The sequence below is a fragment of the Mauremys mutica genome, chromosome 12 (assembly GCF_020497125.1).
Source record: "Mauremys mutica isolate MM-2020 ecotype Southern chromosome 12, ASM2049712v1, whole genome shotgun sequence".
In the NCBI taxonomy this organism is placed as follows: Eukaryota; Metazoa; Chordata; order Testudines; family Geoemydidae; genus Mauremys; species Mauremys mutica.
In genome coordinates this window covers 74,985,529-75,004,679 of record NC_059083.1, presented here as the reverse complement: position 1 = coordinate 75,004,679, position 19,151 = coordinate 74,985,529, and the positions used below count along the sequence as shown (strand labels likewise).

At 39.9% G+C, this 19,151-nt stretch overlaps 1 protein-coding gene across 3 annotated transcripts in view; it reads right to left on the bottom strand.

Annotated features, from left to right (window-relative positions):
- The window catches only part of CEP95 (centrosomal protein 95), a 29,650-nt gene that overhangs the window by 9,210 nt on the left and 1,289 nt on the right, over positions 1-19,151 (bottom strand). For 2 of the 3 annotated variants that reach the window (XM_044981266.1, XM_044981268.1), the window contains exons 2-14: positions 18,009-18,137; positions 17,285-17,392; positions 15,061-15,174; positions 14,031-14,139; positions 13,392-13,504; positions 12,089-12,244; positions 11,386-11,600; positions 11,116-11,182; positions 10,063-10,127; positions 3,105-3,235; positions 2,372-2,507; positions 1,672-1,786; positions 409-590 (exon numbers count right to left, since the gene is read on the bottom strand). In XM_044981266.1, the coding sequence (XP_044837201.1) occupies positions 409-590; positions 1,672-1,786; positions 2,372-2,507; positions 3,105-3,235; positions 10,063-10,127; positions 11,116-11,182; positions 11,386-11,600; positions 12,089-12,244; positions 13,392-13,504; positions 14,031-14,139; positions 15,061-15,174; positions 17,285-17,392; positions 18,009-18,137 (1,640 nt within the window). The remainder of the gene's footprint in view (positions 1-408; positions 591-1,671; positions 1,787-2,371; positions 2,508-3,104; positions 3,236-10,062; positions 10,128-11,115; positions 11,183-11,385; positions 11,601-12,088; positions 12,245-13,391; positions 13,505-14,030; positions 14,140-15,060; positions 15,175-17,284; positions 17,393-18,008; positions 18,138-19,151) is intronic. The other variant, XM_044981267.1, reaches the window with a different exon arrangement.

Genomic DNA, 19,151 nt, shown 5'->3' with positions numbered 1-19,151 from the left:
TGGACTGTCAATAGTAAGCAAAATTCAGTCATCCAGGATAATTTAGACAGTTTGATAACACTTCCCAAGGCATTGGGCTGAACATCAAGCCTCAAGCAATTTTAGTAAGTTCATTTTGGCTATTGTGGTACACCATAATTGACATCTTAGAACTATGGTGTCAGTTAGCAGCAAATGGACAGCACAGATCCTTTGGTTCCCAGTTTTCCCTATTCTGCATATAACTCAAACTGCTGCAGGTATTAAATGCAAGAGGCAGTGCTGCGCAAATGCCTGCATCTTTGCTACACCCAGCCTCTTACTAGGACAACTAAAGTGGAAATAAAATTAATTCCCAAAATAGGCCAAATGCCCCCACTAACCAGGCTGTAGGGGCATTCAGATCTAATGTAACCCAGAAACAGTTACCTTTGCTTTTATTCTTCTCTGGTCCATTTCCTTTTGCAATTGCCTGCGCATTTTCCCCATCTGGCCTCTGGCATCTCTCTGAAGTGCATCTTCAAACTCAGAGTGAAGTAGATACCTGGATGAGGGTGGAGATGGAGAAAGGGACCGTGGTCTGCTAAGAAGTCTTTTTGGATGTGGGGTAGCTGTGAAATAAAGATGTGAATGCTGTTATAACTAGTATCAGAAACTAGCAACAACAACTATAACGATGAATAGACTTAAATCCAGAAGGGTGCCAAATGTTCCCAATAGTTAAACAGGGGAGCAAAGGAAGTAATTTTTAAAAACAAATACCCTTATTTTAAAGTCCTCCTTGTCCCAAGCCTCCAGTTCTTCCTGGCTTGTACCATAATTATGTATTTAGTAAATCAGAAGCGCCAGAAGATCTCACAATGGGGCGAAGAAAGAGGAAGCAAAAATGTATTTTAAGAAGGTTCAAAGTTAGGGCCTGCTATACATGTTTACAATGGCAGAGCCATGTTATAACATGCTTTGGTCTTGCACAGGGGCGGCTCTAGGAATTTGGCCGCCCCAAGCACGGCGGCACGCCGGGGGGGGCGAGCTGCTGGTCGCCGGTCCCGCGGCTCCGGGGGACCTCTTGCAGACGTGCCTGCGGAGGGTCCGCTGGTCCCACGGCTCCGGTGGACCTCCCGCAGGCATGACTGCGGAAGGTCCGCCGGAGCTGCCTGCCGCCCTCCTGGCAAAATGCCGCCCCAAGCGCGAGCTTGGCGCGCTGGGATCTGGAGCCGGCCCTGGTCTTGCAGCTGTAGACTGTACCAAGCCATATAACAGTGTTACAACCCTTGTCAGTGTACGTTGTTACATAACATGATTATCACTGTTATATATTAGGACTGGACATCTATAGTGTGTTATAACAAGGTAACAGGCCCATTTTTCAGTATTCCTCTCCCTCACAGTATGGTCAATGTAGCATTCGAAGCTTTGCTCATTTGTCACTCTGTGTGCTCCACTTTTCATTTCTAGTGAAGCTTTCATAGCTGTTTAGGTGTTATGTTTAGTTAACACTTTACTAACAGGATTTTATATCTTTGGGCATGTCACCCAATGATATAATTTTAGGGCTGAAGGTAGGCTTCTGAATCTCTATAAAACTATAGAAAAGTTGTGTTCTACTTTCAACTTTAGGTGAGAAGGAAAGCTTTACTTTTAACAAGGTTGTACTTCACCCAGCGCTTAAACAGTCACACTCTGGATTGTTACCTGGGTGAGGTTTCCTTCCCCGATAATCCATGACACTGTCACTGTGCTGAGACAGCTTATCTTCATCTGTCAACATCTCTTCCCTGGGATGCTCCCCCAAAGCTCTCTTTAACATCTGTTGATTAGAGATTATTCTAGTCAGTTTCATTAGTTCATCCCAATAAAGTCTAGAACTGTTTAACAAAATTAGAGATACCAGTTGTAGATTTCCGTTTAGTCCTATTATATATTGAACTCACCTTCTGCATTTCACTGGGAATTTAATAGAAACAAGTTGAAGAAATATCAAGCTAAGCAAAAGACATACTACTATTGATTAAACCGCGGTACAAGAATTCCAGAATGTCAACATAAACTAAATTACTAATGGTTGGATAATTACACAATGTAATCCTAGTATTTCTCCTAAACCAAGTAGTAGTATTTTATAAGGTGACTATTAAAGCAGATTTTGCACTATGTCACCAACATTTCTCTCATCCCAGATGAAATAACTCTTTTCTTTAAGATGATTTCTGCAGCATCATCTATTCTTTTACATAAAAGCACCTAAACTGTATTTAAAGTCCCTTTAGAAATTAATGCATCTGTTAATCCTATCAAGATTGACCTGATTTCCTAGATTTTAGTTAGGCTTCACACACTTGTTACAAATGCTGGATAAATTCCAAAATACTATCAAGAATAGATTCCCACTTACTAAATCTAGTTCATTTAACCTGTGAGAGAGTTTTTCTGACATTTCATGCAGCTCTTGCTCAGATAATTTATCCTTTGCCTTTCTGCAGGAAAAGGGCTCCTCTCCAAATGAATCTGTGATAAAATTTTCATATCTGCTAAAAAAGAAAGGTTTTGTTTAAAAAAAAAAAACCCGCACACATACCACTACGTTTTCATTTTTGTCCCAACAAAGATTTATGGTCAAAGGTTACCATTACTTAACAGATCCAGAACGCAGTTCACTTTCTTGTTTTAAATGGGATTAGGAAACTATATAGAAACAGATCTGGTGAGACAGAATTCACCTAAGCATTTATACCAGTATTTCCCCTAGTTGTACAGTGAGTGTTTATAAGAGACAGATGTCACAGCCTACTGTGGCTGCTCAAGCATTTTTAGGAGTATTTGGAACTTTTTCCCCTAACAAGATACCAAGAACAGATTCTTACAAAATATTTTATATTTATCTGGTTCTTAGAAATGGGTTTCTCTGTATGAAGAAAGATCTGAGTTAAAAGGCTATTGTTAAAAGGACTAAAGATATTCTAGATCTTCACCTAAGTCTGCACATCTCACTCTGCCACTAGCACCAACCAGCTTTGGTTGTTACCTAGGCTGGATTCTGAGCAGCAGCCAAAAAGTGAAAGCCCCTGTATAAGGAAGTGAGCACTGAAAACCTGTTTTACTCATTCAGTATAAAAAACCTGACTTACCTTTTCCCACTAGGCGGACTTCTTGTTTCAGGTTTTGTGATTCGTGCTACTGATATTACCTCGTCAGTGCCTGGTGAGATGTCTTGGTGTAAGCAGGTAGTTGATGTATGTGAGGCAGCCACATCAAGAGCCTGTTAGAGAAGGGAGGGGACAAGATCAAATTCATTATGAACTTTCAGTAAAGGCTCAAAGATTCCATAGACTACGCAGCAAATTTCTGGCCTGGAGAGGACCATCTACGAGAGTCTGTATGAATACACATCTCAACTCATAAGATTAGATATTAGTAGAGTTAAACTACCAGCCTCCTACTCAGGAAAAGGGTGTTGAGTGTCAGTGTTAAGTCAAAATGGCAGTTTAGTCTAATAAAACTGAAATAATGGGAGACTTCAAGTACCCACATAATCTGGTCAAGTGTCACCATGGGACAAGAGCTAGAGAAGTGATTTCTTGACATCTGAAATATTTATTTCTTGGAACAGCTAATTCCAAAGCACATAAAGAGGCTATTCACTTAATCCTGAATAACACAAAAGTTTGTTCAACAATTAACCATTGAAATCACAACAGGGCTCAGACTGAGTAGGTATATAGATTCAGAGACATACCATTATGCCATACTGCTACCTTATCATCAAGAACTTTTTAAACAGGGGCTGAAGTAAGGCCTGACCTACAACATCGTACTGGTTTAACCACCAGTGTCATTTATACCAATCTTGGTAAACAGGTGAAAGTGTCACTCATGTGTTTAAACCAGGTTTACAGCGGTTTAGCTTGTGGATAAATTTACAGGTGCAATCTAAACCAACATAACCAGTTTTAAACAGATAGAAATTTAGGACTTGTCTATACATAGTAGTTGCACCAAATTAAGTTAATCAGTTTAGTTAGATGTCCCCACGCAAGTTGGACTCATTTATCTCTTAGGATTGCAAATAATCTCAAATGTGAACATAAGACATCTAATGGAGAGATTTCTATTCAGCCTCAAACATTAGCTGAGAGCTGTAAACTTCCCTCTTCATCTCTGCAACTTCTAAAAGATCACTGGATCTCTGAGTTAAGTGTCAACATAATTACCTAGTTCTTTCCTAACAAACAGAAGAAAGGGATCTCACAGCTGCAGCGAGGTCTTTTTTTGATGCCCCAAGTGAATGGTATTTGGGAGAGGACCACCATTTATTGCCTCTCCTGCCACAATTAAGGAGGCTTGCAGAGCCCACAAGCATATTCCAGCTCAAAATATTCAGCAAGCCTCTGAGCTGCAATCATATTTTGAGCATATTTAAGAAATATCCTTCCCTGTGGCCCCCCCCCCCCTAAAACCTGTAAACCGAACCACATTCCAAAACTCCTTTCTGTAAACCACCCTTCCACTAACTAGGAGACAATGCAGGCAGAAGCCCAGCAGCAGAGTGGGGGCTATCCAGTTTATTGCACTGAGTGTTGCATGTATGATTACCTGCCCTGTGGGCGGGTGGCATATGTGTGCAGTCGGTGCAAGGAGCTCCTGGCCCTCAGAGACCATGTACGGACTTTGGAGGCCAGGGTGGCGGAACTGGAGGAGCTAAGAGAGGCACGTTGATGAGGCTTTCCGGGACACTGTAGAATTGTCCCACCTCCGCTCAGACAGCTCCTGTGCTGTTGAGGAGAAAGAATGGCCCAGGGAAGTAGAGCAGTCGATGGGAGCAGAGGGAAACCTTCCCGTAGTTGGGACCCTCCTTCCAGATGGTGCTGGGGTTGCCTCTCGCACTGAGGTTGCCTCTCCGGGGGAGGGAACTCCAGTTTCTAGGAAAAGGCAGGTGTTAGTAATGGGAGATTCGATTATTAGAAATGTAGATAGCTGGGTCTGTGATGACCGGGAGAACCGTATGGTGACTTGCCTGCCTGGTGCGAAGGTTGCGGATCTCTCGAGGCATCTAGATAGACTTATGTGTAGTGCTGGGGAGGAGCCGGTGGTCGTGGTACATGTAGGTACCAATGACTTAGGGAAGGGTAGGAGAGGTGTCCTGGAAGCCAAATTTAGGCTGCTAGGGAAGAGACTGAAATCCAGGACCTCTATGGTGGCATTCTCAGAAATGCTCCCACTTCCACGCACAGGGCCAGGTAGGCAGGCAGAGCTTCAGAGTCTCAATGCGTGGATGAGACGATGGTGTAGAAAGGAGGGGTTCACGTTCATTAGAAACTGGGGAAACTTCTGGGATGGGAGGAGCCTATACAGGAGAGATGGGCTCCACCTAAACCAAAGTGGAACCAGACTGCTGGCACTAAACATTAAAAAGGTTGTAGAGCAGTTTTTAAACTAGGAGATGGGGGAAAGCCGACTGCTGCAGAGGAGCCTGTGGATCAGACACAAACTTCTCTTAGGGGAGAGTCTGATGATAGAGAATCTCCAGGTTATAGTCAGGAGCAGAGGACTGAAAAGTATAATGTAAGGGCCGGATCAGATGATAAACAGTCACATAAAAAAGAATCTGGCACATCAGAAAAAGGCAGGCTAATAAACGGGGACAAGTTTTTAAAGTGCTTGTACACAAATGCCAGAAGTCTAAATAATAAGATGGGTGAACTAGAGTGCCTTGTGATAAAGGAGGATATAGATATAATAGGCATCACAGAAACCTGGTGGACTGAGAGCAATCAATGGGACACAATCATTCCGGGGTACAAAATATATCGGAAGGACAGAACAGGTCGTGCAGGGGGAGGAGTGGCACTCTATGTGAAAGAAAGTGTAGATTCAAATGAAGTAAAAATCTTAAGCGAATCCACATGTTCCATAGAGTCTCTATGGATAAAAATTTCATGCTCTAGTAAAAATATAACATTAGGGATCTATTATCGACCACCTGACCAGGACAGTAATAGTGATGATGAAATGCTAAGGGAAATTAGAGAGGCTATCAAAATTAAGAACACAATAATAGTGGGGGGATTTCAATTATCCCCATATTGACTGGGAACATTTCACTTCAGGACGAAATGCAGAGATAAAATTTCTCGATACTTTAAATGACTGCTTCATGGAGCAGCTGGTACGGGAACCCACAAGGGGAGAGAGAACTCTAGATTTAATCCTGAGTGGAGCACAGGAGCTGGTCCAAGAGGTAACTATAGCAGTGACCATAATACAATAGCATTCAACATCCCTGTGGTGAGAACACCACCTAAACTGCCCAACACTGTGGCATTTAATTTCAAAAGGGGGAACTATACAAAAATGAGGGGGTTAGTTAGACAAAGGTTAAAAGGTACAGTGACTAAAGTAAAATCCCTGCAAGTTGCATGGGCCCTTTTTAAAGACACCATAATAGAGGCCCAACTTCAATGTATACCCCAAATTAAGAAAAACATTAAAAGAACTATAAAAGAGCCACTGTGGCTTAACAATGATGTAAAAGAAGCAGTGAGGGATAAAAAGACTTCCTTTAAAAAGTGGAAGTCAAATCCTAGTGAGGCAAATAGAAAGGAGCACCAGCACTGCCAACTTAAGTGCAAGAGTGTAATAAGAAAAGCCAAAGAGGAGTTTGAAGAACAGCTAGCCCAAAACTCCAAAGGTAATAACAAAATGTTTTTTAAGTACATCAGAAGCAGGAAGCCTGCTAAACAACCAGTGGGGCCCCTTGATGATCAAAATACAAAAGGAGCGCTTAAAGATGATAAAGTCATTGCGGAGAAACTAAATGGATTCTTTGCTTCAGTCTTCACGGCTGAGGATGTTAGAGAGATTCCCAAACCTGAGCTGGCTTTTGTAGGTGACAAATCTGAGGAACTGTCACAGATTGAAGTGTCACTAGATGAGGTTTTGGAATTAATTGATAAACTCAACATTAACAAGTCACGGGGACCAGATGGCATTCACCCAAGAGTTCTGAAAGAACTCAAATGTGAAGTTGCGGAACTATTAACTAAGGTTTTTAACCTGTCCTTTAAATCGGCTTCGGTACCCAGTGACTGGAAGTTAGCTAATGTAACGCCAATATTTAAAAAGGGCTCTAGGGGTGATCCCGGCAATTACAGACCGGTAAGTCTAACGTCGGTACCGGGCAAATTAGTTGAAACAATAGTAAAGAATAAAATTGTCAGACACATAGAAAAGCAAACTCTTGAGCAATAGTCAACATGGTTTCTGTAAAGGGAAATCGTGTCTTACTAATCTATTAGAGTTCTTTGAAGGGGTCAACAAACATGTGGACAAGGGGGATCCGGTGGACATAGTGTACTTAGATTTCCAGAAAGCCTTTGACAAGGTCCCTCACCAAAGGCTCTTACGTAAATTAAGCTGTCATGGGATAAAAGGGAAGGTCCTTTCATGGACTGAGAACTGGTTAAAGGACAGGGAACAAAGGGTAGGAATTAATGGTAAATTCTCAGAATGGAGAGGGGTAACTAGTGGTGTTCCCCAAGGGTCAGTCCTCGGACCAATCCTATTCAATTTATTCATAAATGATCTGGAGAAAGGGGTAAACAGCGAGGTGGCAAAGTTTGCAGATGATACTAAACTACTCAAGATAGTTAAGACCAAAGCAGATTGTGAAGAACTTCAAAAAGATCTCACAAAACTAAGTGATTGGGCAACAAAATGGGAAATGAAATTTAATGTGGATAAATGTAAAGTAATGCACATTGGAAAAAATAACCCCAACTATACATACAACATGATGGGGGCTAATTTAGCTACAACGAGTCAGGAAAAAGATCTTGGCATCATCGTGGATAGTTCTCTGAAGATGTCCACGCAGTGTGCAGAGGCGGTCAAAAAAGCAAACAGGATGTTAGGAATCATTAAAAAGGGGATAGAGAATAAGACTGAGAATATATTATTGCCCTTATATAAATCCATGGTACGCCCACATCTCGAATACTGTGTACAGATGTGGTCTCCTCACCTCAAAAAAGATATTCTAGCACTAGAAAAGGTTCAGAAAAGGGCAACTAAAATGATTAGGGGTTTAGAGAGGGTCCCATACGAGGAAAGACTAAAGAGGCTAGAACTCTTCAGCTTGGAAAAGAGAAGACTAAGGGGGGACATGATAGAGGTATATAAAATCATGAGTGATGTTGAGAAAGTGGATAAGGAAAAGTTATTTACTTATTCCCATAATACAAGAACTAGGGGTCACCAAATGAAATTAATAGGCAGCAGGTTTAAAACAAATAAAAGGAAGTTCTTCTTCACGCAGTGCACAGTCAACTTGTGGAACTCCTTACCTGAGGAGGTTGTGAAGGCTAGGACTATAACGATGTTTAAAAGGGGACTGGATAAATTCATGGTGGCTAAGTCCATAAATGGCTATTAGCCAGGATGGGTAAGAATGGTGTCCCTAGCCTCTGTTCGTCAGAGGATGGAGATGGATGGCAGGAGAGAGATCACTTGATCATTGCCTGTTAGGTTCACTCCCTCTGGGGCACCTGGCATTGGCCACTGTCGGTAGACAGATACTGGGCTAGATGGACCTTTGGTCTGACCCGGTCCGGCCTTTCTTATGTTCTTATTAGAAAGTTTGAGATGTGAAAAATGACCATGATGGGTCTCATCTTTAATCAGTGATAGATAACATGTCCATATTACTACTACATCTAGCTCTTGTCTATATCCTCTAGGTGGCAAGTAGTTGCATCATTTACCACTAACCAGACTAGTCCAGGACATACATCATCTTACAGCAAACTGTCTGTAGACTGACAGCCTGGCACAAGATCTTTTCCACTTATAAAAGGGGAAAAAAATCTGATTGGCTGTCAATGTTAAGTGCACTGTTCAGCATGTATCTTTAAGTTCATTAACATCTGCTTTTGCTCAGCCACAGCAACGTGAAGGGAAGAGTTACAGACTGCTTTGGGAAGAGTCCAGAGACTAAGTTTATGTCTGTGACAGATAACTTGTGCTCACAGGGCTTGGGCTACGAGGCAGTTTAATTGTGGTGTAGATGTCCAACCTCTGGGACCCTCCTACCTCTATATCACAATTAAACAGCCCCTTAACCTGCACCCCATAAGTCCAAGTCAATGGGCATGGGCCAGCTACGGGTTTTTATTTCCACTGTAAAACATACCCTCAGTCATGCAAGTAACCTTTGTCGTAGCAGAGGGTAAAAGACTAGAACTGCAATGTTAAGTTGGCTGATTTGGTTATAGTAAGACTTAAAACGAAGGGTTCTTGGTTAAGTTACAAGTGAAATCCACTATATTTTGAAAGTCCTACTCGCTGCCCATCAGAGCTTATCTTCTCATGTTGCCAAGTAGCAGGTCAGCCCCACAGTGGCTTCAATCAGCCAAGAAGTGCTTTGTGGAGCAAGTATTCTTCTCCTGCTCTGGTAGTTTCCTATGAGGACCTGTTCCCCTGCAGGCCCTTTGAGTGGAATGAAATCTGCTAACCAGTTTGTGGGTTCTGAATTATCTAGTTGTTCCAAAGGGAAAATGCAAGGACAAAAAGGAGGGGGAAGTAATCTGGCCAGGTCACTGACTGAGCTTAAGACTGAGGCAAATCCTCTGTTGAAATCTAGGCAAGTCTCAGGTTTTCTGGAGGTACCTGATTCTGGGGTGTCACCAATATCGTAAGATACTAGGTAAGGAGGAGGTTAAAATATTCTTCCTAAACATCCTTAGATAAATCCAACTGATGTGTAATAACTGGGTGCTTTTGCTGAACTGGTCAGCAATGTAAATGCAAATGTTTACATCATCAGTTAGTGCTAACATCCCATTGAGATATGACTAATATAGTTTACAATCTGCTTGTAGACACACCAAGTCAATACTGTATCAGGTCACATTCACAAGGTTTTGAAAAGAAAAGCAGCAACAAGTTTAAGAGAAAAGCTTCATTTCTGCAAGGTGGTAGGAATACCAAAAATCCCCTGCACAATTTTGGGGAAATTCCCTGTATGCAGGTTTACAGCAACCCTGTCTAAAACATGTATGGATTTTACAAATAGTAGAAAGTCATAGTTACCTTGGCCACATCATTTGTGCCATTTAGCTCATCTTTTGACACCACTTTATCTCCGACTGGAAAAACTGGCAATAGAAACAGCAGTGTTTATTGATTATTTATTCTCTACACATCACCCAAGTGTGTTTAGTGATTTACAGAACAAATACAAAAGGCAGGGACCCTGGCTCAAAGAGCTTACAAACGATTTGTCAAAAGAAGTGTAAAACAATAGGGGAAAGAAGACAGTAATTAGATGTGTAGCTATTCAGTTATGGCATGCACACACTTTTTTTTTTTAATTTTAGGAGAATTTCTTGACACTTAAATTCAAAGCCTACATCTAAGAGGGTGATGCAATGGAAACTGGAGAAGTAGCCAGCGTCTCCAAGGCAACAGAGAAGTTAGAAAATAAGCACTTGTCTATACTAGGAGGGTTTAACCATGCTTTCTGGAATGGATTAACATAGTTTGTCTTAGTCTACATTCATAGCTAGTTTATTCTGCACCAGTTCAGCTGCACCCTTTGTCAATGAGTTTCTGTAAAACAGACAAAGCTTAGATGGATTAACTGGAGGAAAAAAAAACAAAAACACCACAGTTGAGCAATGGACACACTTTACTTCTCAGCACAATAAATCCCCTTTGACTATGACCTATTTTCACTCCCCTTGTAGACATTGTGACAATGGGAGGAGGGATAGCTCAGTGGTTTGAGCATTGGCCTGCTAAACGCAGGGTTGTGAGTTCAATCCTTCAGGGGGCCACTTAGGGATCTGGGGCAAAAATCAGTACTTGGTCCTGCTAGTGAAGGCAGGGGACTGGACTTTGATGACCTTTCAAGGTCCCTTCCAGTTCTAGGAGATTGGTATATCTCCTATTTAAAAAAAAAAAGTGATTTGCTCACATCTGTTAAGAAATTTGAATTTAGTAAGGTTTGAACAGCAAACCATAGATGAAGGTTTTCAAAACCATGTTTCCCTCAATGCCAATGCAATGAATTCAAAGTAACAAGCACAAATATTTAACACTGCATTAGAACAGAGTTTAATATGAAGCACAACTTGTTCTCACCAGGGGTGAGTCTTGACAGAGGAACACTATCAGAAGTAGCTGACTCCTGTCTAAGTGGTTCTGCAAACTGCAAAGAGAAGAAAATATGCATATTAAATTAACAATTCAGTATTCTTCCTGCTGAACAGGAATGTTTTGACAAGGCCATAGAGTAATAATCCATTCAGAGATACAGTTCAGATAGATATCTCATTAATTCCATTCTACAAATGCAATAGAGAAAAGCTGAAAATATTTACTAATAAAACCAAGTAAGAGGTTTTCACTTACAACAGAAGCTTCAAGTCCATGACTATTAGCGAAACCTAGGGACTGTCTGGCTGAGCTTTGGTATTCCCTTCCCATTGAATAATGAGGCCTGGGTTCAGGAGGCTGATATGGTGGTTGCAAAGGAATAGCTGGGCGTATGGGCTCCCCAAGCTTCTTAGCACTGGAACTCAAATTCTCTTTGAGAAATTCAGTGGAATTAACAGAATCCATTGATCCTTAAAGACAAATATGAAAAATATATAGGCACAGTTAATCCACTGAACAAAAATGCCAGCTGGACCACTTTCATTCAGCTTCATCTTTGAATAAGCATGTTACTCCTCAATCATTCTAGAGTTTAGTACACATAAGAGACATTGACAGTAGTTTTTATCTTTGCTGCAAAATTTGGATTTTGGATGTGAGGAACTAATTAGAACTGATTTGATAATTTAGCATTAAGTTAGTTAAACAGTCATATGAACATCTTAGTTTTCTGATTTATCAGGTGTCAGACCATTCAGATTTCCTCCAAAACTGAAATAAGGAAAAAAGGCGAAGAACTACTTATATAAGTAACTCTAGATAAAGAAATAAGAAGCCTTCTTTTGTCAGCTACTGTATTCCTAGTCTCAAATCCATGGCTGTGAGGATTACTGCCAACAGAACTAGGAAGGCTAAAGAATTTCTAAGGTATTTCTCAGGAAGTCAGAATTTTACTCACCTTCCCTCTCTTTTACAAGTGCTCTTCTGAAGCTGGAAAGCTGACTAGATGATGTCACAAGTTGACAAGATGCCACAGTAGCCTCAGCGTCTTCAGGTTCCTTGATCTCCTTAGACCTCTCTCTCTCTGCTGGCAACAATTCAGGGAGCTGGAACTCTGCAAGTGGTGTTTGAAAGCAGGTTAAACTTGTTTAAATAATTAAATGCATTTTTACTATCAGCTCTGTGTTTAGACAGTATTCATATTGGACTGAATTAGTAACTATCAGTTAATGCTCTTCACTGCTGTGGGGACAGCAGAATGTTGCAGGTGGAAGTTGAAACACTTCAAGAAATTGTATTTATCCATCACAGTATGCGACAAAAGTATTATTCACAGATTTGCTCAGCTACCATTGTAGGGGCAAGATAAGTCAGCCTAAGTACCCATTCAGTCCTTCGCTTTGCAAAGGAAATTGTCAACAACAATGCTATTGGTGTTCAGAATGAGCCCAATTTAAGTGGCTCCTATTACCAATTCCATGAGCCATCTGGTTCCCTTAAAGAATGTTTCTGAATTGCCCAGACTCCTACCAACTGTTTGCTGTAAGTAAGCTTAAAGAATAATTCATTGCTAGGGTTTACATATTGTGTCTTGAAGCAACATTGTTACAATAATTTTACATTTCATACTGTGATTGTCTGAGGTCATCCAGTTATGCTTTCATGTCCTTCTGAACTGGGTCTAATTCACACTGTTTTACTATGTAGTCCTTTTTTAGACAAAAAACAAAACCCTTCAACCAGAAGGGATAGATAATGGTCAACTCTAAATCAGGTTTGAAACCCTTAAACTCTAGGGAACTAGATGTTTCCATCGCGGCAGGATCACCTTATCTTGACATAAGTACACTGGGTACCATGCAGTTCTGTCTATGAAATAAGAATTATATTATAAGAGTGTCCATCTGCTATTGGCAGTTATTCAAAGTCCACTGGTGTTACTTGTAAGAGTAGAGTAAAGATTTGTCCTGTTCTCTTGACCTAAGTTTTCTCTGACCTACAGTTATGCAGCATACTTTATGCCAGTTGACTTTCCCTATCTGCCCCAGAGGTGGCTTCATCTCAGTTGTGCTAACCATATATAAGCTGAAGCATTTAGGGAACCTTCAAAACAAAAGGAGCTATAAGCTTTTTGCTTTACAAGCATGCTCCCAGACCTTTCATATATTTAAAAATACTAAGCACTTTTGACAGTGTATGTTTGATTGCTAGAAGAGTACATGTCCATATAGAACAGTCTTAAAGGTATATTTTAAACTCACCTTCCTTTCTTAGAGAAAATGAATGAGCAGTGTCCCCAAGCCTGATTAATTCACTAGTAGATTCTGATCCTTCTACCTCCCAAGATGGGACAAAAATATCTGACTGGGAAGACCTAAGAGGAACACAACACAGAAGATCTATTAGCAATAACAGTCTTTGCTTGCCTAGGCCACAAGATGGAGCTGCAGAAGAATCCTAACTCTATATCTTCAGTTAGCTGGCCTTTACGTTTTAAAAGAGTATGATCAGTTTCCACAGAGTAAGCTAATTTAAAAATACATTTATTTTCATGATATAATACAATTGATTAACTAAGCTTCAGTGATTTAAATAAAAAAGCATGCACTGAGACCACAATGGAAGTTTGGAACATAACTCATTACTGTGCAGATTCACCACTAAATGTGGATTAAAAATTTTTAAAACTGCAAATTGTCTTAGGCTTTGCAATGCAAACACATACTTGATCCAAATTTTAGATCTCTTGCTGCCCAAAGAAGACCAAGCATTCCATTTGATGCTTGTACTCAATATGTTTTTTTTATTTGCATAGTATGAACATGCTAGACACTTTATAGATATGTAAAAACACAGTCATTGTGCCAATGTAACTTTAAAACATTCAGAACCAGTCTTACTCCGCAACTGATGGGAGTTTCAGAGGTGGCACAGGTTCCTCAAGGTCACCTTCCAGCTGCTCTTGAAGCGCACTTTGAATTTCATTGTTAGCTAGCTGGTCAGGTTCATCTGTTTATAATCAAAATTGGTTTGTTAATTTCAAGGAAAACCACACACACAGAGGATGGGTACTACTGCCAATATCACAAGAAATAATTTGACATCAATGGCAATTTTAGACTTAACATGCTGTTTAAAACTGTCACACTGAACAGGTTTGTACATTTTGGTTTAACAGTACAGTTTATATTAAATATAACAACTTCCACATGCACCTTATTCAATAGACGCTTCAGTGGTAAGTTAGGAGGAAATTTTAATACCACTTTCACACTTGTAATTCATAAAGTTGTTAGGAGATGGTTTCTGCCAGAAAAGAGAACCATGTTAAAAGGAGCACTATGGGTTTTTTTGTTGTTTGTTTGTTTTAAAGGCTTCACCTTTTATTACCATATATTACTGAAACTAAAAGATTTTAAATCCAACTTTCTGTTCACCATGACTACTGAACGAAATGGAGCAGTAAGTACACAACTTGGGAAATGAAAATAGATTAAGTTCGACTTCTGTTTGTGATCAGTTTCAATCCCCTTTTTTCCTGCAATGTTTGGATTACAAACATTGCAAGCAAAGTTTTAAATCTGAGCAAAAACCTATTTAAATGCAAACACTCCTGTTCATCTTAGGTGTTGTAAAAAACAAGATTTTACAAAGTCTGTTTTCCATATATGATACTAAATGGCTATGGGCTTCCTCAAAAATATAGTTGCTAATCAGGGGGAACGCAAAGGCATAAACTTCATCTAACACTAGGAGCCTATTCCATCCTTAAACATACAAAGAATGGTGTACATATGAAGGCAGAATTTACGCCTCAGTATGGTAGCTTAATAGTAGCACTGAAGGTATGCAGGCAAGATAAGAAATAGTCCATCATAATAATAAGCAGCAGCACATAATATCTTGAACTGAGATAGTCTCTTTACTCACCCCCATTCTGAGAAGAAGTTTCACTGATTTGTTCTGTAAGATATTCGAGCAGGCCATCAAATATTTCTAACAGATTTCGGATAGATTCTCTCTCTCCTTTCACAATGTTCTCTCCTTAACAGAGGTTACTATGAATTAGTAATTAGAGCTTAGAGAAAAAAAAATCACCTTTAAAAATTTGTCAAAAGCTTGGAAAGGCTGTTCAGAAAAATGCATATACAAATATCAACTCAGAAGAAATTTAGCTGGAGCTAGATGTTTGGGTCACTGTTGGATTTTTATTTCTGTAACATATTTTAAGGTAGGTGGCAAACATCCTGAAATTGTACATTTTCTGTTCCAACAATTGAAAGCCTAATCTCACTGACACATTTTTCATCAGCTCTCATGGAGCATACCAGACATCAAGATTACACACTGCATACTTGTCTAGTGCAGTGGTTTTCAAACTTTTGTACTGGTGACCCCTTTCACATAGCAAGCCCCTGAGTGTAACCCCCCCCCATACATTAAAAACACTTTTTATACATTTAATGCCATTATAAATGCTGGAGGCAAAGTGGGGTTTGGGGTGGAGGCTGACAGCTCACAACCACCCATGTAAGAGCCTTGTGACCCCATGAGGGGTCCCGACCCCCAATTTGAGAAACCTTGGTCTAGTGAAAGTCACATTAGCAGTTCATCCTGTTTCTACAGGGTAAAATTCTGCTAGAGCAAGCTGTTGAGATCTTTGCCTATACTTTGTAGCTGGTTCAGCAGGTAGTATTATAGTCAATATGAAACTAATTAAGGATTCCTGCCTTCAGTTTGTTGGGGAACTTGGTAGGATTCTCATACATGCCTGCTACTGCACAAACGAACTATTAGCTGGGAAGGCAGGATGTAGGAGTCTTTCAAATATGTCAGCAATACTCTGTAGACATACCTACCAGTCAGCAAGAGATGCTGTTAGGAGGAAAAAGGTTCCATCCTCCCTTTTTAGTGAGTCAGTTATTTATATGATATTACTGGTCTTCACTAGCCAGAGTGGAAGCCCCTGAAAACCGAAGTCTTCAACATATACATACATGCCCAAGCTAGCACAAAACTGATAATCACCGTGTAGGCTCAGATTTCAGAGGACTTAGATACACTCCAGTTATTTACAAAAAGTCACAAGCAATACTGCAATCTTCAGAACAAGCCAAATATACATTAACACCCAGCTGGATGACTGGAACCAGAATTTGAACTATTCCCTCAGTATTTCACTGCAAATGTTTGTTAGCACTGTTACAGTTAAGAGATTGACCTGTTTTTTATTTCAAGATACATTGTTCAATAAAAAATACATAAATTAGGACTCATTTCAAATAAGATTAAATGACAGGCTTAAAAATGGAAGGTCTCAAAAAAAAACCCTGGTATTTCAGTTTAGACAATTAAAATATCTAAATGACTATTTCTGTTATAAAAATTCACAATGTAACATGAATGTCATAGCAAATTTATTAACTACTTTGACAATATCCAATTAAAATAAATTTTAAATTAAATAAAATTGAGACCACATTGGCTATTTCTCACTTGAATTACTACAAATATTCATATTTTGAACAGATTTAAACACACACATCTACCCGTTAACTATCTGTTCAAGTCCAAGTGTTTACCACCACAATGTGTTTTCCCTCTGTTGCCAAGTATGGCAATTATATCCCCAAGGACACATTCAAGGCTTCTTCTACTGTTTCCAAGGTGAGAAGGGCAAAGACTCTTCCCATACAGCCTGACACCACCAACCACAACATCGTTCCAGCTGAGTGGAAGAGTGTGACTTGATGAAGAAAACAAGATAAAAACTGCTATATATTCCACTAGGAATAATTAGATGTCTGCAGTGTCTTAATCCAACTGGTAGCTTCAAGGTAAAAAACTAATAACTTCAACACTGATTTACTACTTTCCATACTCCAATACAGTACACATGAAATGTAATTAGGTGCTTTAGTCTAAATTTTTAATTATTTGCTTGTTCTCTAAATTGATGGCCCAGTTTTCAGACCAAGACTATTTTCTGGGCATAACTTAATGCACATGCACAATTTTGCATGCAGATATGGAAACATACTCTGAAAGATCAGATCCTTGCTTATAAATAGTAAGTTGAATGTAAAGCCTTGGGTATTTTTCAATCACGCATGTATACCCCTCACTTCTGTTGACCAGGACTGTAAGTACTCACCAGTGATGTGAGACAAGCTGACCTGCAAGTAGTCCAATGCCAGAGAATCTATTACTGCTTGCACATTATGTGCATCATCCTCTTGGCTTCTGGGAGAGGCTATGAAATCTACAAAGAAGAAACATTACATCATACTATGGCAGAGGCGGGCAAACTACAACCTGCAGGCCACATCCGGCCCACAGGACTTTCCTGCCCACTGCCTGACCTCCTGCCCTGGGGAGGCTAGCCCCTGGCCCCGCCCCTGCTGTTCCCCCTCCCCTGCAGTCTCAGCTCACTCGGCTGCCGGCACAATGCTCTAACACTAATACTAAGCTGCTCAAGTTTTCAACCAGATTAGCAAGGGTTAGAGGCAGTGTGCCTTGTCCATACTAGACTTTAAAACACAGATCGCACGTGCTAACATCATACCTTTAAATCCTACTGCAGACAAGGCCTCACTTGAGTAGTTTAGCAACATTTAAAGAGTACACCAATCTTGTATGCACTAGGTTTTTCAAACCTTTTTGTTTGAATGTTAAACTACACAGTATGTTTACCAGCTGTACACAAGATGTAGTCTACTGGCCTCAGTTTACTTTGTGATTTTACTTTTGAAAATGTGTTATTGGAACTTGAGAAATTAATAATTCTTCTCCTAATACAATTGTGTTTATTTATGTTTATATTTATAGAAAGATAAAGAAAGCCAACATAAGTAATGATACAGGATCTCTATTCCTACCTGGTACTTTTTCTCCCAAGATCGACTCATAAAGACCAACAAATACATTAGCACAACATTCTGTGAGCTTCGTCACATGCAGATTTATATGACATTTCATAAGAAGATCATTGGCGACATCAACCCATTCTATTAAAAAAATATTAAAACATGTAAATGACTTAGCTAGAAAACGTAAGTACAAAACCCTGTCTGTGTACATTATGATGAAGGGAGACTCCCAGCTAAAGGCTCATGTAACAAGTTTGGCAACTAGAAAGTGTCTTTATATGCCTATTAAACAATAAAGAATTTATGATTTATGTACTGATGGGAGCAAAAGACAGGAGTGAAAAACAGCCCTTAGTCCCCCAAATTGCTTTTCATTATGGAAAACTGTGTATTCTGATATTTGGGCAGAACAATAAAAAGAGGACAATTAAGTGTAATATGACTCTTGATCTGAGAATTCAAAAAATTCTATTGTTACAGATTAACTAAACAATACTAGAATTTGTTTTGTTCTATTAGAGATCTGCAGTTTATGGCAATGATCCTGCAAGCCATCCACATACAGAATTCCCATTAATTTTAAGGATAGATGTGTCCAGAGTGCTTAATGAATCAGGCCAATTTTTGGTATCATCCCTTCAGAAGCCATAGAGCAAAAGCTGTCAATAATGCTCATTTCCCCCAATCCCAACATAATTCATACATTGCAAACATCACATCAAAGAGTGTAGGACAATCTTCATGTCTACTGGCCTAGTACATCAAGTAATTTTATGTAGATAATTTTTTTCATGTTGTGCCAACATATAAAATGAATAATTGTTTATATAAATATTAAAGGATATTTTTAGCATACAGGTGGAGGTGGGATATTAGAACATGGATAGAACTTGGGCTGCAGCAGTTATTGTACAGTCTGATTTCCATCCAAGTTTCAGGAAGGAGCAGACTAACAGGTCCCAACCACCAGACCCTGCTGTGAAATGCAGCAAGTGTGCTGCCTTCCAGTCACACCATGAAAGAGGAGAAAGGGAGAGTGGAGGGGAAGTGCACAAATGAGCAGGGAAGAAGCAAGACTAGCTTCAACTTAAGGGCAGTCACTTGGGACAGCAAGATATTCAGCATGAGAAGCGGGGCAGAAGTTTGCTGGTA